The 23280-nt window shown below is 38.3% G+C and overlaps 2 protein-coding genes across 2 annotated transcripts; one reads left to right on the forward strand and one right to left on the reverse strand.

Moving 5' to 3' along the window:
- Window positions 1–9208: 9208 nt before the first annotated feature.
- LOC111897864 (RNA-binding protein BRN1) lies at window positions 9209–12423 on the forward strand. The gene is made up of 9 exons (XM_023893805.3): window positions 9209–9486; window positions 9697–9779; window positions 10695–10746; window positions 10852–10977; window positions 11069–11148; window positions 11229–11399; window positions 11487–11775; window positions 11879–12022; window positions 12136–12423. Exons 1-9 carry the CDS (start codon window positions 9318–9320, stop codon window positions 12261–12263), a joined length of 1242 nt encoding a protein of 413 aa, XP_023749573.1. The 5' UTR covers window positions 9209–9317; the 3' UTR covers window positions 12264–12423.
- Window positions 12424–14622: 2199 nt separating this feature from the next.
- Window positions 14623–17368, reverse strand: LOC111897867 (rho GTPase-activating protein 2). The gene is made up of 4 exons (XM_023893807.3): window positions 16953–17368; window positions 16043–16163; window positions 15602–15952; window positions 14623–15371 (listed from the first exon to the last, which is right to left on the reverse strand). The coding sequence occupies exons 1-4, from the start codon at window positions 17291–17293 to the stop codon at window positions 14892–14894; spliced, it is 1293 nt and encodes a 430-aa protein (XP_023749575.1). The 5' UTR covers window positions 17294–17368; the 3' UTR covers window positions 14623–14891.
- Between the last annotated feature and the right edge of the window lie 5912 nt (window positions 17369–23280).

Here is a 23280-nt window from a genome sequence, read left to right on the forward strand (position 1 = left end):
ATAAAGCCTAACCCAAAAGCGTACAGAGAGATTACGCGGGGCGTACCTCCTTAGTACGCTTAGCGTACTCAAGCGTGCATGAAACTGATCGGGGACCTCAACCCAGTACGCGGGGCGTACTGGAATTACGTTGCGCGTACTCTCAGTTTTGCTTATTCAAGTTTCTGGGTCTTAATTCATTAAGACCTTAACTCATCTCTTAGATCTGGACTTCCTAACATCTCTTACTCCATAAAGTTAACGACTTTAGGCCCTAGAATGGCTAATAAGGACACAACACATGGAACTCTTACTTTCTTAACCTAAAATGCACATAGCTCATGCATAGGTTGATTCTCATGATCAAGATCTCATTTTTATGGTTCCTCACCACTAAAAACACTTAAAAGGACAGGTTATTAAGCTCTGGAGTTCACCAACTCACAAACTTCAAATCTTGGGACATAAAACCCTAAAAATGGACCATATTAAGCATAGATCAAAAGAATGGGAAAGCTTTGAGCTTTTTACCTTCAAATGATGCTCTAGCCCCAAGAAAGCTCAGATCCAAGGCCTGGACTTCAACTCCATTCTCTTCCATGCTCCTTCTTAACTCCAAAGAGCCCACAATAACACATATAAGCTCAACATAGCCACCCACAAGCTCAAGAACGGGTATTAGGGTTTGAGAGGGTTTATTGACCGAGGAAGGTGGCCAGAAATGAGACCATCTCATTCTTTAAATAGGGATACTACTTGAATTAGAGTTTTCCTTCAGCGCCTAGTACGCCTAGCGTACCCTCTGGTACGCCTAATGTACTAGGTCGTCCTCGCGTCCATTCCACGCTCATAGGTACGCTAAGCGTAACCATACTTACGCCCAGCGTACCCGATGCCACCCCATTTATCAATAAGGACCTAGCTTGCCATAACTTCCAAACTATCATAGCTTCTTTGATATATCTTCAGATTCCAAAGATCCTCATATCTACGGACAGGTGATGAGATGCCCTACACTTTGGCAACTCGCTGCAACCCGCGACCTCCTCATGCCCGACTTGCGGCTCACGAACCCTAATCACGGACAATCCGAAACAGGATGTTACAATTACTTTTAAGTAGAGGTGGTAGTAACTAATAAGAATCCCATCCAATTGATGATAGTCGATTGAGTGTTGTACATGACCTATATTGAAAGGGTACTGATATGTTACCGGACTGTAGTTTGCTTATTTAGATGTGGGATTGAATCTTCCAAACATGGAGCTGGAATGCTTATTTAGACTGCAAGTTGCTTATTTGTTTGATTAGCTGTTTATGATGTTTTTTAATTGCAGATTTATGAATTTAATTTTGAATTGAGACGAACCAAAATGATGTCTTTACATTGAAAAAGAGTTTTTTTAGTTGTTTTAGGTTTTTTTACTTACCTTTTTTATTCTTTTTGCAAAAATAGATGTGTAACATCCGGATTCCCAGGTAATATATTTTATTCTTTTATTTTTGGAAGTTGTGAGGAGACTCGGCGAGTTGGTGTCTAAACTCGCCGAGTATGGTCGCGGATTCGTATCCGAGTTCACAGCTGGACTCGGCGAGTTCATGAGTGGACTCGGCGAGTCCATGCTGTTTAATGAAACCCTAATTTCCAGGGTTTAAGACCTATTTAAAGGCCCTTAGGGCCATCATTTGCGGCCACCAACCCCCAGAGATAAACCCTAAGAGATCTAGAGCGTTTGTGAGGAAGGAGAGGCCATTCTTGATCCTTTTGTTGGTATTTTTGCAAGAAGGAGGTGACCAAGGCAAGAGGAGGCTGAAGGAGGTGCGATTTGGGTGATTTCTGAGTTCATAGAGATCATATTGAGGTATTTTGCTCGGACCTTCTTCAGTTTTGGTGTTGATTCTTAGTGTTAGGGTTTTCTAACCCTTTTAGAGGTTGGATAAGTGGAGCATTTGGTCCCTTCTCGAGTCTATGTTCTGGATCTAGACCCAAAGAGGTCCAGACACCTTAACCCTTGGAGCTTTATGAGTCATTTTGGGAGCCATGAGCTTGGGATGTCATTTTTGGGGCTAAATCACCAAGTTAGACCATTTAGATGTTATATGAGTGTCAAGGTCTGAACTTTACGTGATTATCATGTTTGGGAAGGCCAGATCTATGAATGTATGGAACAGATCTGACCTCAGGAGGCCTATGGAGTTTGTGCATGGCATGAACTCGCCGAGTCCGAAGAACAGACTCGGCGAGTAGGATGAGGGTTTCCCGTAAAGCACTTAGTGAGTAGACTTGCCGAGTTGGGGAATAACTCGGTGAGTCAGGGAGAGTTAGGGGGCTGGAGTTCAAGGCGGAACTCGTCGAGTTGTTCTTGAGACTCGGCGAGTTGAGTCAGGGTGGCCCCACGATTCATGCCAGGTGTGATTCGTCGATTCAGGGGAAGTACTCGACGTGCCAAGAGAGGAACTAAGAGAGTCAGTGGACACGTGTAGACTCACTGAGTCAGCCTAGTGCACTCGACGAGTCGGGTCAAAGTTTGACTGTTGACTTTGTTGACTTTTAGGGTTGAGTATAGTTGTATTTATGAGAGTATTTACTTTATGTGATTAGGCGGAGGCTAGATCACATATCTACCGAGTCAAAGACTTACCGAGACACCGAGGTGAGTCTTCTCACTATACGTTACCTAGAGTGGTATTATGTGTGGACTAGAGGGTCTTATGTGTTATGTATGAGATTATGTGCTATGTGTTATATGTATGTTGTATGATATTATAGACCGGACCGAAGGGTCCAACGATACAGACCGGGTCGGAGGGCCCAACGAGCTATGATCGGACCAGAGGGTCCAACGAGCTACGAGACTGGAGGGTCCTGCTGAGATACATCGACCGGAGGGTCATATTATAGCCTCGAGTGGCGTATGTGTTGTACGCGGTATTTTGGGGAACTCACTAAGCATTTATGCTTACAGTTGTTGTGTTACGTGTTTCAGGTACCAGTGATGAGCGCGGGAAGGTGCCGACATGATTCGTAGACATGCACATTGGAGTTTACATATTCTGATCTTGGGGTTTTGTACCGATACAATGTTGAAACAATGTTTTTAAAATGATTGTGAATGATATTTTATGGTTTTTCAAAAGTGAGAAATTGTTCAAATTTTACGTTGTTACAAGTTGGTATCAGAGCCTTGGTTTGATGGATTCGGATGCATCTTCGGGCGTATCTGAACTCAAACTGAGGATTTGAGGAAAATTTTGATAATGAAGTCAAAATTTTGAAAATATTAAAAAGAGTTTTGAGACAAACAGAGTAGATCTGTGTGTACGATCAGCCAACGCCCGAATGGTGAATCCCTAAAAGTACCCTTACATTATGTGTTATGAGATATGTTATGTTACATTATACATGATAGAGTAGGCTAGGTATACATATTAGGACTAGAGTGACCTGATTTGTGATGCCTTAGCCTAGGAGATTTCTGCTGCTGAGATACTTTGAGAGCGAGTAGATAGCAGTTAGGAGATCATGAGAATAGAGTACTTGTAATCCACGATCCAAGGAGGAGGACTTGGAGTGAATGCTGATGCGATGTGGTCAGTAGTATTGGGCCCATACTACTGAAGACACCGGATCAATGGGCATTCCAAGTAAGAATCTTTTGGACAACGGAGGATGAGTAGGGTTGCGTCATCGAGTATGAGTATGCTTGATCGAGTCTCTGATAATTTTTGTTGTATTTCAGAGGCATCATGATTGGGACTCGACACACACCTGAGAGCAGTGGTGTCAGCGACGAGGAGATCCGTCGATTGATTCACGAGGAGGTGGCTGCTGGCATCCGAGCTGAGATTCCTGAGATGTTTGGGGACATCAAGACCACATTGATTGAGACTTTTGATGAACGGTATGCAGCGCTCACTGAGGCTGCTTCAGCTGCAACTACTGCTGCAGTTGCTGCTGCCAGACCTCAGGGAGGTGACTCGTTGTTGTTTCGGGAGTTCAGCAACACGAAGCCACCAGAGTTCGACGGGACGCAGGACCTGATTGCCGCTATGAGATGGATCTTTGACATCGAGGGATGTTTCTATACGTGTTCTTGTCCAGAGAACTTAAGGGTTCGGTTCTCCCTGAACCAGCTCCGCTTGGGAGCGAAGGATTGGTGGAAGTTCGTGACGGCAAACTTCACTTTGCTAAGATTTCCGAGGTGACCTGGGAGAGGTTCACCGCTATGTTCAGAGAGGAGTATGTTCCCCCGGTGGAGGGGGAACGGTTGATTAAGGAGTTCTTGACCCTCAAACAGGGTACTGATTCTGTGGCAGTGATCACCAGGAAGTTTCATGAGAGCGCGATGTTTTTCCCTGAGCAGGTGTCTTCTGAGCAGGCTCGTATGATCCGTTATCTGAGTGTTCTGAGGAGAGATATTCGGGAGTTCATGGTGAACTCGACTTACCAGACATTTGCTGAGCTCCAGGCAAATTCCCAGAAGAGGGAGATTGAGTTGGAGACTCAGGCCAGGGAGGAGGTCGAGTCACAGAGGGCGGATCGACGACCGACTCAGTCTCAGCCGGCAGCCAAGCGGGCTAGACCCGCTGATTCGAGATCTGGGGGCGTGAAGGGTCGTACTTATGGGAAGTGCGGTAAGAGTCACGAGGGGTCGTGTAGGGCTGGAGTATGCTACAAGTGCGGGAAGGAGGGGCGTATCGTGAGGGATTGCCCCAAGGGATTTCGGTTTGCTTTCATTGCAACTAGACCGGCCATCGGAAGGCCGAGTGCCCTCAGCTTCTTCAGGGGTCAACGCAGGGATCTGCGCCTGTTGCTAGGGCTACCGAGGTTCGGCCGGTGAAGGCCGAGGCCCCGAAGGCTCATGGGAGAGCATTTCAGTTGACTGCGGAGGAGGTCCGTGCGGCGCCCAATGTTGTGGCTGGTATGTATTCTCTATTCATCTTTTATTTGAGTTGAGTTTTTATCCTTATATGATGATGTGCGTAGGTACTTTTCTTGTGAGTTATGTGTCTGCTTTGGTATTATTTGACTTGGGTGCAAGTTGTTCGTTTGTTTCCGTAGCATTTAGTTAGCACATTAGTATCCGCCGAGAGGCGTTGGATCGGCCTCTGCGAGTTTCCATAGCTGATGAGCGAGCAGTGTATGCTTCATATGTGATTCAAGGATGTGTCCTTGAGATCTTCGGTGTGGAGTTTCCGATAGATCTGGTTTTGATCGCGATGGGGGACGTGTGTGTTATAGTGGGTATGGATTGGTTGAGCCGATATGGGGCTGTGATAGACTGCAAGCGTCAATTGGATACGATCCGAGACCCTAGTGGGGGAGTTCTTACGGTGTACGACAAGGGTACTCGTACGGGGTCAGCATTTTGCTCGGCCGCCAGAGCAAGACAGAGTCTACAGCAGGGCTGTAAGGGATTTGTGGCATATGTGATGGATTTGAGGGTTGATTCAGAGAGACCGAAGTCAGTGGATGAGGTCCCGATAGTGCGTGAGTTTCTGGATGTGTTTCTAGAGGAGTTGCCGGGTGTGCCCCCGAAGAGGCAAGTAGAGTTCGGTATTGAATTGGTTCTGGGAGTTGCGCCTATCGCCAAGGCGCCTTATCGCCTCACGCCTCCGGAGATGCAGGAGTTATCCTCGCAGCTCCAGGAGCTGCTGGGGAAGGGGTTTATCAGGCCGAGTAGTTCGCCATGGGGGGCGTCTATTCTTTTTTTCAAGAAGAATGATGGTTCACACCGGATGTGCATTGATTATCGGGAGTTGAACAAGCTAACGGTCAAGAACCGTTACCTGTTGCCAAGGATCGATGATTTGTTTGATTAGTTGCAGGGAGCATCTTGGTTCTCCAAGATCGATTTGAGGTCTGGGTATCATCAGGTGAGGGTGCGAGATGAGGACGTCCAGAAGACAGCATTTCGGACTCGTTATGGGCATTACGAGTTTGTGGTGATGCCTTTCGGACTCACCAACGCACCAGCGGTGTTCATGGATCTCATGAACAGAGTGTGCGGACCGATGTTGGATCGCTCAGTGATCGTGTTCATTGACGACATATTGGTGTATTCGAGATCTAGAGAGCAGCATGAGGATCATTTGAGGGAGATCCTCGGAGTTCCGAGAACGAAGAGGCTTTATGCCAAGTTCTCCAAACGTGAGTTCTGGCTACGAGAGGTTCAGTTTTTGGGGCATCTCATTAACCAGAATGGGATATTGGTCGATCCGTCCAAGATTGAGGCGGTCATGAGGTGGGAGGTGCCGAGATCACCCACCGAGATCAGGAGCTTTCTGGGTTTGGCCGACTATTATCGGAGATTTATTAAGGATTTCTCCAAAATCACCATGCCACTCACCAAGTTGACCCAGAAGGGTGCTGCGTTTTCTTAGGGTCCGGAGCAGTAGACCTCGTTCGAGACTCTTCGCCAGAAATTATGCGAAGCCCCAGTATTAGCTCTTCCGGATGGGATGGAGGATTTTGTGGTATATTGTGATGCATCGATATCCAGATTGGGAGCGGTGCTTATGCAGAGGGGGCATGTGATAGCATATGCATCGAGGCAGCTTAAGCCTCATGAGTCGAGGTATCCCACTCATGATTTGGAACTGGGAGCGGTAGTGTTCGCCCTCAAGATCTGTCGACATTATCTGTATGGGGTTCGGTGTACGATATACACGGACCACAAGAGCTTGAAGTATTTGATGGATCAGCCCAACCTGAATATGCGCCAGAGGGGGTGGTTGGATGTGGTCAAGGATTATGATTGTGAGATCCTGTACCACCCGAGCAAGGCTAATGTTGTAGCCGATGCTCTGAGCCGTAGGGAAGAGGGCGCCCCAATGCGATGGTGCAAGTGGGAGACTGTTGGATTAGTGTCTAAGTCCATAACTATTTTGGTATGTACTTGACCCAATGGTGCATGGTCCTTTTGGGTTGCCTTCACCAAAGCAACTTGATAGGATGAATTATGGAGAGAAAGGATTAAATATGATTTATTAATATATTATGAGAATCATATATTAAAGGAGAAATCATATTAGTTAATTAATATTAGTCAAAGAATTAATTGGTAATTAGTTTTGTGACTAAAAGAGATTAATTAAACTTAAGGGACTAGAATTGTAATTATAAGATAATTACAATTGGGCCATGGATTGCCTTATATTATAAGGTTGGACGAATTCTATGGGGAAACCCATGAGAAATCGTCCAAGGCCCTTAATAAAAGGAGTCCATGGGTTGCTTAGGGCTTAAGCATCCAAATCAGGGTTTCCTTGTTAGATAACCCTAATAGCTTCACTATATATAGAACCCTTAAGGCTCAAAAACGTGGGGAACTCCTCTTCTAGGGTTAGTACACGTATTGGGCAGCTCCATCCTCTCTCCTCTTCATCCTCTTGCTCTTGGTGTTTGTGAACCATTAGAGGAGTGACATTTGTGACTCTAAGCTTTCTAAAGTCAATACAAGAAGGATTTAGGATTGTTATTGCTACATAACAATCAAGGTAATAACTTAAACCCATTCTTATGTTAATATGATTACTTGCATGCTAGAATTAGGGTTTATAGTCTTGGATAACTTGCATGTACAATAGAGAAACCTAGATCCAAGCATTAGGGTTTGTATGAGCACATAGGATGTTCTTATATGCAAGAAAGAAGAATGGCTAAAACAAGTGAATATTAAGTATTTGAGAGTATAGCTTTCATTTTCACTTTTAACTCATTATAATAGAACAATATACAACAATTATTTCTCCGTTTATTTATTTCAGGAATAGAGTTCAGAAAATTGTTGGTGTTACCCAATATTTGCATAAACGGTCAGGAAGTACATTGCCATCACCAATAGATCAACACTTGAACAACCACAGTTCTTCACCAGATGGTCTGAAAGTAAGATATATTTTTTGTACATTTATAAAAGACCTGGACAATTTTTTTTTTAATTAGTTTAGATTTCTGAATATTTACTTGTTATGTCATTGGTCAGGTTGTAGATTATGCTACAGCAGCAGCTTGTAATGATCAGAGTTAGTTGCCTAGATCATCAAAACACATGACAACTTTTGTAGATATCGTTGGAAGATCATGTAATGCAGGCTCTGATAAAGATGTGATAGAAGGGTGGATGGTGAATTTATGTTATGAGATGTCTTCTATATGCATGAATAAGGCCGAAAGTTCATATCTAATGTCATTAAAATCATCATATCCTGTTGGTGGAGTGACCAATAGCAAATCGGTAGAAGTTAAGGACACTAACATTATTACAAAATAAGAATCTGATTATGGTGATCAGGGGTGGGAAGATTATATAGCTTCAAGTCAGAAGGGTTATTTGGATCCTTGTGAGGCGATTAAGAAGCATTATGATTGGTGGAATATGGAGTCTTGTAGTGTAAATAATAAGTATGCAGGAGATGAAGGTGTTAGGCAGTCAGCAACATGTACAAATTATATGTTGAGTGAGAAAGAGGGGTTGGGTAAATCAGATTCAATGCTATATATGTATCTTATAGAATTGTATGTGCTTATACTTCACAATTGTTATACAAGTTTTAAAACAACCATTTTACCCTTCTCCACTTCATTTACTCCAAAAAAGACCATATTGCCCCTAAGTTGAAAAGTGTTTGATACATATGTTTACAAAAAAACAGACAAAAAAAATGAATTAACATTTGTTTGAATAGGCAAAATCGAATATGCATTCAAATATGCAAGAGCAATTCAGATTCATGTTAATTACAATATCACTATTCTTCATTTTTTCTAAACTTTGATATCTTTTTTTTATTAGACAATCAAAATCAAAATTATAATTCTATTTTATTTCCACGGGTTTAAACATAATATATTATATATTAGTGTATTTTCTTTATTTGGTAATAATTTAGTAAATTTTTTTTCTTTTAGTTTAGTATTTATTTTTACGTGCGAGATTTTATTCGATTTAACTGATTAACCGAACAAAAGAAATGGTAACTGAACAAACCGAAACCGATTAAACCAAATTTTATTTGGTTTGGTTATTATTAGATTTAAAATATAAAAAAACCGATAAAATGAAAACCAAAAAACCGACCCCTGATGGCAATTGCTCTCAAGTCTCAAATCTACATGGGGTAAAAATGAATAAATAGTTAGTATGGGGCTAAAAGAATATTTGTGCTATTGTTGACGGGTCAAATGTATATATTTCTCTTTCCTAGAAAGTTTTACCCATTTTCCCCAAACAGGACTCTAAACAGCGAAGACTCTCAAGAGTAGAGAGAGAAAGTTATAGACAGAGAAAGTTCGAGATCACCGAGAGGAAGAGAGAGAGAAAGAAACGGCATTAATGGAGGAAGGTCACATGCCGCGAAAACACAGCGACGATAGTGTGAAGCTGTTCGTCGGCCAAGTTCCGAAGCATATGACGGAGGCACAACTTATAGCAATGTTCAAAGAGCTTGCTCTTGTGGACGAAGTCAACATCATCAAAGACAAGGCCACGCGAGCTTCTCGAGGTTAACTTCTTTTACCGAATCTCTTACTCTTTCGCTCCATTGAATCTCTGCTCATTTTCGCGTTTTTCGTCAATGTTACTTCCGGATCACATTGCGTGATTCACGTTGTTGTTTATAATTCGTTTTTTATTTGAATTTTACTTTACCGAGATTTGTGTTGACTCATTGACAAGTTTTTTGATTGAAACCCTAATTGGCTGTTGTTGTCAGGTTGTTGCTTTGTTATATGTCCGTCTAGGGAGGAAGCAGACAAGGCCGTGGATGGGTTTCATAATAAGAAAACCCTGCCTGGGGTAATAATCTCTTCAGATCTTTATCTTCATTGTTCAAGTTGATTTTATTTTTATCACAGTTGGTAAAGAAGTTCATATAATGCATTGCGAGAATCCACCTGGTTGGTGGAAAGTTGAATGAAAAAGAACTGTTTCGTAATCCCTCCATTACATGAAAATCACAACCTTTTTCTATCTTGGGATATCATGGAAATTGTAACCATTTCTATTTTTAGGATGTCTTATGAAATTGCGAAGTTTTTCTTGAAATATTTTTTACTTTAAATTGCGTACTTGGTCATTGCTTTGTTACAGACTCGTGATGCTAATTTGTATTTTCTTTTGTCATTATCAAATGGTATTCTGAACTAATAGTCAACATATTAATTAAAATTCATGCTAAAACAAATGTTGCAACTTTCATTAGATTGAAGGAAAAAAGTTGAGATCTACATTGAGATAAAGTGAAAATTCATGAGACACTACTGTACTGATGGTGAGGTAAAATGCAAATCCAAGAAGAGAATTGTATATGCATAGGAGTGAAATTTCACGTTAATGTAACTTGTTTCTTACATATGTGTGTACTCAAATGCATGGTTTCCTCAACTGAAAGGGGCTTTGATTACATTTGCTTTTCTTGTTACAAAAAACTAAAACATAAAGTTCAGTAAAGTTCCCATAGTCAAAATAAACGTACTGGAGCAACTTGCTTTACAAGACATCATCCTTGCTTTGAGACACTCATTTAAAGTTGCCTATTTGATTTCTCTTGCAAGGCACAACAATAATTATTTCAAAAGATATATACACTATTACTATGTGATATGCTATTGATTTCAATAATGACATTTTATCAACATAAACAATTACAATAATATGATATTGATGTTCCATTTCTTGATTTGGTGAGGTTTGTCCTTTGTTATACATCAGGCATCTAGTCCACTGCAAGTGAAATATGCTGATGGCGAGTTGGAACGGCTAGGTATGCCATGCTTTTTGTTTAATTTATTGCAGATTGTTATTCAATTATCTAATACTAATTTGTCTGGCTAGTTTTTTATTTATATTTATTTACCTTTTGCTAAAGAACACAAGCTTTTCATCGGTATGCTTCCTAAGAATGTCTCCGAAGGTGAAGTTTCAGAATTATTTTCACAATATGGAACCCTGAAAGACTTGCAAATTCTTAGAGGTTCTCAACAAACAAGCAAAGGTACATATGAATATGATTATGATATTTTTCTGGCCTTTGATTCTGTAACACACTTTTGGGGTTTGGTTTTCACAATTATGAATTATGGCAGGCTGTGCTTTTGTGAAGTATGAGACAAAAGAACAAGCTGTTGCTGCTATAGAGGGCCTAAATGGAAAACACAAGATGGAGGTTTGTATTTGGGTAAATTGCAGGAAATATTACCATGTGGTTTATGTAGTTTAATTTTGTATTTTGTTGTTGTGTATTAGGGTTCAACTGTCCCTTTGGTTGTTAAATGGGCAGACACTGAAAAGGAAAGGCAAGCTAGAAAAGCTCAGAAAGCTCAGTCTTTAGCAAATATTGACCCAACACAGCATCCGTCTTTATTTGGAGCACTTCCAATGGGTTATATGTCACCATACAATGGTTATGGGTACCAGGTTTTATTTCATTTGTGCTTGTTTTGTTGCTATTTTTGGCATTTGGCATTGAGAGTATATGTGATTAAGAGTTGATTTTGTAAGTAGGCTACTGGAACTTATGGGCTCATGCAGCCACCTTTCGCCAGTCTATCTCCAAATCAAGCAAATGCATATCGTGGAGGCTCTCCAAGGAACTATGTGGGAGTGGGAGTGGGTCCCCCAACTGGTGGTTACATGGGCTCTGCTTATCAAGCTATGCCTCCTAGGCTTCAGTATCCTGTGGCCTACCCCGGGGGATTGAGGCCTTTCAGTGGGCCTTCCAGTCCTCTACCACCAGATGTTTCCAAGAATCATGCTGCAACTTCTTCAACTGTTTCTGCTGACCATGTTGAAGGTAGTTTTAGTTAAACATCTTTTATGTATATCAATCAAGTCAACTCTCACTTCATTTTTCTTTTAACATTCCCCAAAACTCATTTTTACTGACCATGTTGCAGGTCCACCTGGTGCTAATCTATTTATTTATCACATCCCTCAAGAATTTGGGGATGAAGAGCTTGCAAATGCGTTTCAATCATTTGGAAGAGTTTTGAGTTCCAAAGTTTTTGTTGACAAGTCAACGGGTGTCAGCAAGTGCTTTGGTATGATATGATATGAACAAACTTTAATCTAAATTCCATTGGGAAGGGTTGCAAATACTTTTTGTCTCTAATTATTTATTTATTTATTTATTTATGACGTGACATGTGAGCAGGTTTTGTGAGTTATGAGTCCCCAAATGCTGCACAATCTGCAATTAATACAATGAATGGATACCAGTTAGGTGGTAAGAAGTTGAAGGTTCAACTTAAAAGAGACAACAAACAAAACAAGATTTACTGATGTGGATATTCACTCTCTCCCACTTGACACTTGTAGTGAAACAAATCCCTGACACTATTGTATTACTTTTCTTAATCTGTGTGCCTTTGTAATCTGTAATTGTGTAACATATTATTAAATTCATTTAGTCATTGACTTTCAATATATTCATTCTTTTATCTATCTATCTACAAACAACATTCTTTGCACCTTGCAGTGTAAGTAACCTTACTCCTCTAAAACCCATAACTGATTTGATCATCAGCTTCTCCATAAATGAAGAATCTACTTTCTTTGGTTCTGCTTCCGCATGAAAACTCCAAACAGGTTGTAAACTTGTCAACTGCTTCAATATTCTTTTGCCAATTTTATTTACCTATTTTACTTTTAGGTCTATTTCTTGATTAGGTTTACCAGCATATCTACTTTGATTGCTAAAAACTTTTGAAAACTCTCAACTCTTACTTTATGTCAATATGGTTGAATTGTTATCTTAAAAAACATCTGATATGATTAAATTCAGCCATTTTATGATCCATTAATTGTAGTCATAATGGTTTGCAATCTTATTTGTTTCCTCATAGATACCTGATAACTTTTATCTCCTTTCCATGATTATTGCTTTTGATGTAAGCAGCGATTTTCACTGTTTTTCTTATTCCTCACAAATAACTGATAATTTTTTACCTCTTCTGCCCTCTACTTGATATATATATTTCAAAGATTGAAATAAGACTTTGGATGGTCAACCATGTAGTAGAAATATAATTTTAGGAATGCTCGACTATTTTTTCGTTCTCTTTTTTTTAGTGCTGTCTGTAAATGTACATTGCTGTTATTTTGTGTGTTGAGTGAACAGCAGATGATAGTAATGACTGTTCTACCCCTGTGTCTGGAGTTATTGTAGTATGAAAATTGACTATTTGATAAATGTTTTGAATGAAAATATTAAATGGCAATATATGTGAATTATCTAAATGAAAATTATTTAATATGTAGCATAATGATGATAAATTCAATCATATTTAATAGAGTGCTGATAAACCATTTAGGCTCTTTTTTACAGGTGAAGCACAGTTTTAAGTGTTACATGATTCTGAGTGAATCCAAGGTGTATCTTCAGGTCCTTTTTCAAAGCATTCTATCACAAAGTCAATCATGATCCTGTTTTTGACTATTTCAACAGTTGGCTGGTAATGCTTGCAAGGTATGTCTTTTTCACATGTGAAACAAATTGAAAGAGACACTAACTGTTATGCTCCCTTTTATATATGTTTGATTAACAGCTGATAATCCTTTCTTTACAATCGTACATAATTATGGAAACTTGTTTATTATCTCTATATATAAGTTTTGGTTTATTAAGATCATTTGAATGAGCGTAATCTTCAATCTCGTAAAAATATTAGTAGGGTGGCAAAATGGGAAAGCTTTATATTGGTCAAAACGGGTCAGGTTGACCCACCAACACCTTTTTGTCCGCTACTTTTTGCTTTTTATAAATAACTAATAATTAAAAAAAACATTATATGGCTTTGTTTTCTCTGTTATTGCTTTTCGTCCCCATGCTTCTCTCTCATTGTGGAAGGGTATTTCATCGAATAGGATCAGAACCATCTGGCAATTCCCATTGTATGTCTTTTTTTTTTTAAAGAAGTTTATGCCCCATGCAAGTGATTTAGGCAGCAAAGGAATGGAAACTGCAGCCTGTGTATGTATTAATTTGCAAAGTTGCAACTCGTGAGTCGTGAAGAAGTGGTTATCTGATAAAACTGAACCATTTAATGCTCAATAATTACATCTTAATGATTAAGAGAAGGTAGGGTTCCTTTACTGTTCAGAGCATAGGTTGTTCATAAGATGGATGTATTGAATGTTGACCAATTCAAATGTTTCCATTTGGAGGCTATCAAACAGCTTCTAACCATCACTTTTGAAATATGTTGGAAAGTTTGAACCGACTAGGGTGTTGATAATCAAACTTGGATATTAAAATTGGATGATGTGGAACTTTTCAACCATCATCTATTGTTGGGTACTTATTTAGGTATTTGTGTAAATTCCACTTTATCTAAAATGATTGATGACTTATCGAATTGTTTATAAGCAAACCAATAAATTTGTCAAAATGCAGAAAAAGAACAGGACGTGGTAGAATTAAAATAGAAAAATAAACTAATTAGACATGTTGTGCAATTGGTCTAAATGGCTCGGGCTGTTCTTTGTGCATGCCAACACTACAGCCCAACACTTGTTTGATAATTTCAAAAATTTTATAGATCTGAATATTATTTAAACTTGGGTATATACTATATAGAGAGTATTCGTGATGCAAAACTTATTAAAATAATAATCATATTTTATTTCATGGAACAAGACAAATTAGAAGGTTGTTCGTTACTCTCAAATCAATAAAAGCAATTACAACTACTTGATTATCCATCCCCCTTTATGGGTAACCAACCAAAATTCAAAAAAATTACAAATCTATAGCTGCTACAAGACCTCCACAAAACATGTTCAGCCCCCAGCTGAACCACAAACAAGTCAAGTCTGAAACAAACATTACAATCCAAATCATACATACCACAACTTCTACTAAATTAATTAATTTACACAAATAAGAATATTCATGCATACCCTAAAATCTCACTTCTCTTCAACCTTATTCATGACCTCCGCCTCACTCACACCCGACACATATCCATCAGTCATACTCATCACAGACGAAGACGATTCCTCCTGGAATTCAAATCCACTCGTCGGACTAGTCCTCCTCCCTTTCACTAAATTCCCCAATTCATTCTTGAAACAGTCTTTTGCATTTTCATTCTCCATCAATCGTTTCAAGAAACTTTCTTCTATCTCACTCAGTGATTCCACATCATCTTCATCTTCTCCATCTTCTGATGATGGCTGTCTTCTCATTTCACAGCTGGTTTCCATCTCGTCTGTTCGACTGTGGGATCGGCATGACATGGGTGAGTATTCTCCATCTGTGGTTGTGGTTGAGCTGCTGCTGCTTTCTTCACACTCTCGCTCTCGCTCTCGCAGTGTTTTCGTGATTAGGGTTTTCAGCAGGTTCATCACTTGTACTGCGTGCATTAGGGCTGTCAATGGATCCGACATCTGATCCCCCCAAAAAAATAATAATAAATGAATCATTGAATATAATTTTTAATAATAAAAAGCGAGCATGCGAAATGTTAGGTTTGATTAATCAATCGTATCAATTTAATATTTAGTCCTTCCAACCAAGCCAAATAATTCAAAACGTACACATATGGATGGTACTTGATTTATAAATAAATAATGTAGTAAGAAAGGACATGAAATGAAAAGGATTTACATGTACTTACCTGAGTCATGTTGGGAGCAAAAACCATGGCAATATTTCTGGCATTCATTTTATTAAATTCTTCCTGCTCAACAACATCAGACATAAGATCAACTGCCCAGTTGAGAAGTGCAGTTTCTGTTGGTTTCAGATGTTTGAGAAGCTCACAACACTCGTCTTCTGTATTACACTGCAGTACTTGTTCAGGAGAAAGCCCATCAAGAACACCACATGGTAGCTCTCTAAACCAGGCTTTAATTAAACCTGCAAGACAATGAACCTCAATGTCTTCAGGCACCATGCCTCTGTTCAGCTGATCACGTACTTCCTCTTCTTTGCTGTTTTCAGCATTTATACGAAATATTCCTTCTGCCTATTATAACAAATAAAAAAAAAATCAATTCTCATCTTTAATCTTGACAATGAATGGTTGGTTAAAAAAACTGAATTACTATATACATACCTTTAGACCTCCTTGTGCATACAACCTTTCCTGCATCAGCAACAGAATTGTCGGGACACTGTTGCCTCTTGAATCATAACAACATTGCATTGATTCTGCTGATACACCGAACACGCTGACACTGGAAAACAACATAATAATCAGAAAGATCAGGCGTGATAGATCAAGTGAGGAGCTCCATTAAAAGAAAACAAAGAAAACAAGGATTTGAAACTAAAAGAAAAAAAAGAAAACAAGGATTTGCGGGTTGTGAGGGAAGGAAACCGGGAAAGAGAAGTCTTTTTACACAATCTGTCTTTTTGTATCTTGCAAAGAAGTGATTTTTGTCAAACAAACTCGTCGTATTTCCAATCACAAAGTAATAACTTTATCCTGTTCGTTTCCCAAAAATGAAAGGTGAACAGAGAAGAGGAGCGCAATTGGATAAGAATGAGCATTCTTCAAATGGGAATGTGTTGATTGCTGGATTTAAAAAGGAATTGATGCTTCTAACTTTAATCAACATTTAATGATAACTTAAATCAAACTAATTTTTTTTTTTTGATAACTTTACAATTAAATTTGAATGTAACTGCAAAGTGCAAATAACTAAAATTATATGAAAATTTTACTGTAGAAAAGCACAATTAATTGAACATTGAATACCTATTTTCATCAGCTCTTTATTTAATCAGAGAAGGAACTTCCAGTTTCTTAAATCTAGCATTTACTGCTATTTTCAAATATTAAATTCCACATTTACCATATTCACACCTTTCTCATCATCAATCAAACTCTTAAAGCGCTAGATCCGTAACACTGTACATTTAATGAGGTTGTAAAATCCAAATTTATCAAGTTTAAACAAAAATTAAGCTATCCGATAAGAAAAAAAAATGAAAATCTTCAGAAGGAAAAACAAAATTCTCACCTGGCACTAGGGACGCGACAGGGAATTTCAACTTCGAATTCAACAGGAAGCCCTAAAAATCCATGGAACCGATCGAAAGTAACATGAGTCAAATGTTGAACATTCGTTGGCCATCCTATTTCCATCTGATGCAGAGCTGCTGTACCCGAGCTCTGATCGTCTCCATGATCTACACGACAAGCCACCATTGATTTCCGTAGAGCTGCTACCAACAACGCTACTAACGACAACTGATTTTGTTCTTCTTCAGTAGCACCTCCTCCTTTTGTTGCTTCATTTCCATCAACACCACCGGTGCCACCGCAGCCAGCTCCTCTCGTTAGCATCACCATTCCCGTCATCTCACTCTCTCTCTCTCTCTCTCTCTCTCTCTCTCTCTCTCTCTAGGTTGAAGCTATTGAGTGAGTATGGACTATTGAAATGGGAGAGATTTTGAATGTATATGTTGTTTTTATTATAGGGGTTTCAAACGGCCACCCGTTTTCAAATTTTCGCTTTATCCACTGTTTTGACCAAATTGTCCTTCCTCTTCCTAGGAAATTACCAACATATCCAGTTGTATTTGATAATTATTTTCTTTAGCAATAAATAAATAATAAAGTCAAGAAAGATAGTAAATTGTTGATCCGTTTCAAAAAAAAAAAAAAGTAAATTGTTGACTGTTAGAAAAACACAGTTTGTATTATTAGGTTAATTAATAATCCGAAAGCAAGTGATGTCCAGCTTAGCTGGGTTGATGTACCGGGTTTTATACTCATGTGGGGCGTGAGATCGGGAGTTTTATTCCCTTAAACTACTTCTTGTGGTGCCACATGTAAGAAATTTTTTCCTGTAAATCCCTATGGGGGCTGGGTTTGCCCTGTAAAGGAGCTCGAACTCAGGGTGCTCGTTGAAATATTGCGAGTAGGCTCCACTTAATTTGTTTGCCGTTTCCAAAAAATTAATAATCCGAAAAATTTATATATTAACTCTGTATCTAAAAAACTATTCTAAAATTGAAAGTTTGGAACATTTAATTTATGTGTTGTTTGTTGTTATAATAAATTATATTTTTTTGTATAGGATGTTATAATAGACGATGTTTTTCTGTAATTAATATTATTTAATAAAAGGTGTTTTTTTATAAATTGAAATAATAGAGGTAACATAATATACAGTCACATATGCGATATAAAGGGGTTTTTAATTAATGAGTGGGTTTTTCATATGTATTAAAATTATGAGAGGGTTTTAATATGCCCAAAATTAAATATGTTGGTTTTATATAGTTATTGATCTATCATAGATGTTTTTTTTTTTTTTTTTTTTTTTTTTTTAATATTTGCCCATTCTGAATTAAACAATAATTTAACAATAATTTTTTTTAACCGGCACGTTTAATTTACTTATAAACTAACACTTAATTTCACTTATAACTTTTGACCTAAAAAATAAAGGACACTATTTGATACCATTAAATTAAAAGTCTTTTGATAAACAATAAAATCTTTTATGGAGTTAATATTTAAATACATGATAAAAACCTGTTTAATTTAATTATACTCAAAATGCCGTTCTAGAAAATATATACTCCATAATTAAAGTTAGACGGTTTAAGGATTAAGGGACCATCCCTATTATAAAAGGAATGGAAACGAGTTTCTTAAATTTTACTATACAAGCCTATTTTTGTAATTTATGTTTTAGAAAATTAAAGCATGATGCCTACGATGAATGAAAAAAATACATAAAAAATATATTGCGTAAAATGAAATTTAAAATAAGTTGATATTTTGTATATCTAACTCTATAATTCATTGTAAAGATAAAGAGTTTAAAAATTTGTTCCAAGTCTTTGGAAGTTGTTGGTGTAAATTCACAAAAATTCAGACTTTTTTTTTTCAATCCTGATTGCTAACACATTTGATCACAATCACATACCTCTATGATTCCTGAAAAGTTAATCTAATAGCATCGATGAGATTCAAAATTTATAACATGGACATGAATCATGGATGTGGCCAAATTCTATCATGCGACAAAGTCAAACACAGTTCACTTTTTAAAACACGGTTTGGTTTATCACCCTTTTCAAAACTTATATGATCTTCACAATCAGTCAATCACATCGTACAATTATATTCATGTATCAAGTTTTCTCTGACCTGTATGAGACCAATTTTTTAATATATATAGCAATGCACAAGAAACATGTCATATGATACACGACTTACATTTTAGAATACAGTCTTCGTAGGTTTCAATAGATTGTATATTAATATCGTAAATTATATTTATATATTCAATTTATGTAGATTGAAGTCATATTTGGTTATAGCTTAACTTTCTGTTTTTATGTCATCGTTTTATTTTGAATATTAAAAAATATGTATATTTTTTAATGACATTAAACATAATTTAAGGTATTTATTGCTGTGTCTATGCATAATTTAGATTTTAAATAGAACTATACCAAACTATTGACTTGAAAAGTGTTGATTCACGCCAGATAAGATGTGGTATTATTCAAGGTTAAAGTGATATATGGACATCATTAAATCCGATCTTTTAAGAATTATAACCATAAAGTTCAATCATTCCTACCAACTTCTTTTAAATCGGATATAAACATTTATCTTTTTTTTTATCAGCAAATGAGAATATGAATTAAAAGGCCCCAACATAGCAAGTTGCTAGGAAAAAGGCAAAACGAGAGTACAAAGGAAAGATGAAACCGAAAACAAAAACATTACAAATCAATAAGAGGGTGAGTTATCTAACCTGACCATCTTAAACCACCGTTAATACTTCGATGTTTAATCCGTAGAGACATAGTAGACTTAATGATGTCGGCCACTTTTGTAACACAAACCCTCTTGTTATTAAAAAGTCTCCCGTTCATTGCATTCCAAATGCACCATAGAGATCCATAGCAAATACCATCACTCGATACTTCTTCTTAGGATTGTTACCCCAATGGGATGCCAAATCTAGCACGTCATAGACCATTTGGAAATTCGCCTAAGGAATGTTACACCACTTGAAAATCCATTCCAAAATGTTTTGGCGAATGAGCATTTTACTAGAATATGGTTACATGTTTCCTCGTCTGCACCACATTGACAATAAGTTTGAGAGGGGAGAGTGATTCCTCAGGTAGACAAAGCCATTGTAGTTGGAATGCGACCCATTCTCGCCCTCCAATTGAAATATATTACTTTAATGGGGACCTCTTTCATCCACCCGAGACCACTAGTGTCGACCGGTTCCCATTTTTTCAACAGGTTTCGAAGGACTTCTACCTGAAACTCACCATTTTCAGTTAATTCGCATTTCCAAGAGTCTTCAATGGAGCCTGCTTCCTCACAACAACTTTTTTGGGAGAGATGCCTTTCTTTTCTAGCTCCCGAATTATGTTAGCTATGTGATTCCATGTGCATGCCATAAATTTTAAGGAATAAAAACTGTAGCGCTTGTTATGAGTATGTTTCCTCTTTGCCCATTATATCTTAAAGTTTTGCATTAATGGCCCTTGGAGTTAGTAAGCGAGGCGTACCACATGGTACGCTTAGCGTACTAGGAGGAGTTTGATCGCGGGTGCGAGGCCTTGTACGCTGAGCGTATGTGGAGGATAAAAAACCCTAATTAACGGTTGTTGCACCATATATAATGTCCTTAAGTCCCTAGGGTTGGCCTCTTTACCAACCTCCATTGGCCTAAAACCCTAAATTTCGACCCTTAGCCTCCATTGTTGTATCTTTGAGCTCTTGAGAAGAAGTTGGTGCTTATCTTGCTCATTTTGAAGGGATTGAAGAAAATTGAAGGTGCATTACTTAGTGTGAAGCTTAGAGATCCAAAATCATCACTCATTTTGCAAGTCTTTTGAGGTATCAAGTTCATAACTTGTCTTCTCCTTGCTTAGATCTCTTTGTGTTATGGTTTTATGCTTCTTCGTCCTCTTTTGGTTGGTCTTGATGGGTTAAGGACATTTTAGAAGCTGATCTTGTAGATCTGGATGTTTGGGGGGTTCATTATGCTTAAAGGTGAAAACTTTATGGGGTTTATTGTCTCATGCATGCATTAAGTCATCTATTAAGTCCTTTTGAGCTTTAAGAGCTTCATTAAGCCATGCATGCACATAAACTTAGCAACTTTACGTGATAAATCAGTCCATGGAAGTCAAATCTTAGTTTTGGACTAAAGACTTAAAGGATTAAGAGCTGGAAATGAAAGTTGGCTGAATGAGGGAGTATGTTGGGCGTACACGCAAGTACTCAGTTAGTTGGGCTTTCGGGCGTTTTGGGCTTCAGTTTGGGCCATATTGGACTTAGATGCTTAGGGCCTTGTTGGACCATCAAGTTTTGGGCTGATGTCTGTTTTGGGTTCTCTTGGAGAAGGCCCATGAAAGGGATTTGGGCCCAACTTGGAAAATTGGGTCATGATTGGGCCTTGGATGATTATTTTGGTAATTGGGCCTTTTGGATTGTAGGTTTGGGCCTTAGTCTTGGACCGAAATAGGTAAGGGGTAAAATGGTAATTTTTACCCTAAATTTTCGACTGGTGGTTATGGATTGGAATCTAATTATTAATTGGATGTTATTGGTATTGATAACGCGGGATTTGTCGGTCCAGCAACCAGAGATTTATGAGTGTGACTCAACACTTCGAGGTGAGTTTTCTCACTGTGTTTAGCAAGTAGAAGGCACCAATTCCGACCTGCGATTATGTTATGTTAGGGTGCTAGATGTTTGCGTGACTCTTGCATGTGTTATGTACTTGTATGCTTACCGGGCGAGGCCCGATGATCATGTTGTATGCTATGTATCTTTGTGAAACATCCCAAGATTACAGTCCGAAAATTTCATTTTTAAATTATAAATAAAACCATAATCATCCAAATCATCTCATAAAACGTAAGTAGTGTATCTCGAAACATCATATCATCTATCAACAATATCAGAGTATAAAAATCTCAGGCTAAACATATGGTGTGTGCACTGCAATCATACCGAGCCTTTCCCCTTGCTAGCGGAAGTACTTGAAACAAAAACTGAAAACTATAAGCATGAAGCTTAGTGAGTCTCCCAAAACTACCACACACCATACACATAATCACATAATAACATACACTGGGCCTTGCCCGGAATCGGACCGAAGTCCTGTTGGATTAGTGTCTAAGTCCATAACTATTTTGGTATGTACTTGATCCGATGGTGCATGGTCCTTTTGGGTTGCCTTCACCAAAGCAACTTGATTGGAGAAATAAATAAAGAGAGAGGTTATTATGATTTATTAATATGTTATAAGAATAATATATTAAAGGAGAAATCATATTTGTTTAATTAATATTGGTCAATAATTAATTAAGAATTAATTTTGTGATCAAGTGTAATTAATTAAACTAGAGGGGCTGAATTGTAATTATGTGATAGTTACAAAATAAGGTAAGGATTATCTTATTAATAGGTTGACGAAATTAAGGTGATAAGGCCTTAGAATTCAACTAGGATAAGGGTTTTCAAGGCTTATCTTATGGTTACTTGGTGGGCAAGCAACTAGATAAGGATAAGGACTAAAACCCTAATCTCTACACCTATATAAAGACCCCCAAGGCTCATGAATTCGTCCATGCCTTCCCAAGAGGTCCTAGAGATGAATTCTTATACCTCTCCTCTCTCTTTATACCTTCTCCATTTGCTCTTGGTGTTTGTAAGCCATTAGAGGAGTGACTCTAAGCCTTCCAAAGTCAATTCAAGGAGGAATTGGGATTGTTATTGCTACATAACAATCAAGGTAATATCCTAAACCTAATTATATGTTAACATCGATTTCCATATGCTAGAATTAGGGTTTATAGTCTTGGATTCAAAGCATGTACAATAGAGAAACCTAGATCCAAGCATTAGGGTTTGTATGAGCACATAGGATGTCTTATGACCAAAACCCATCAAGTATGGCATCGGGCCCCGCCCGACATCGGACCGAAGTCTGGTATACATATAACGTATCAACAAAGCATATAACATAAACACATAACATGAGCATATAAACATTGCTCGGGCTTGCCCCGGAATCGGACCGAAGCTCGGAACATATAAACATAACATATAAGCTAAACATTCCTCTGGCTTACCCCGACATCGGATCAAAGCCCGCAACATATAAACAAACACATGCAAGAATAACGAAGACATCAAGCATACAAACATTCCTCGGGATTCCCCCGACATCGGACCAAAGTCCGGAAACATATAACCTACATCGGGCTAACCCCGACATCGGACCTAAGTCCGGAATATTCTAACATACATAAATGGGCCGACATTGGTGCCTTCGACCTGTTCCTAGT

This window comes from Lactuca sativa, chromosome 8 (genome assembly GCF_002870075.4).
Source record: "Lactuca sativa cultivar Salinas chromosome 8, Lsat_Salinas_v11, whole genome shotgun sequence".
In the NCBI taxonomy this organism is placed as follows: Eukaryota; Viridiplantae; Streptophyta; class Magnoliopsida; order Asterales; family Asteraceae; genus Lactuca; species Lactuca sativa.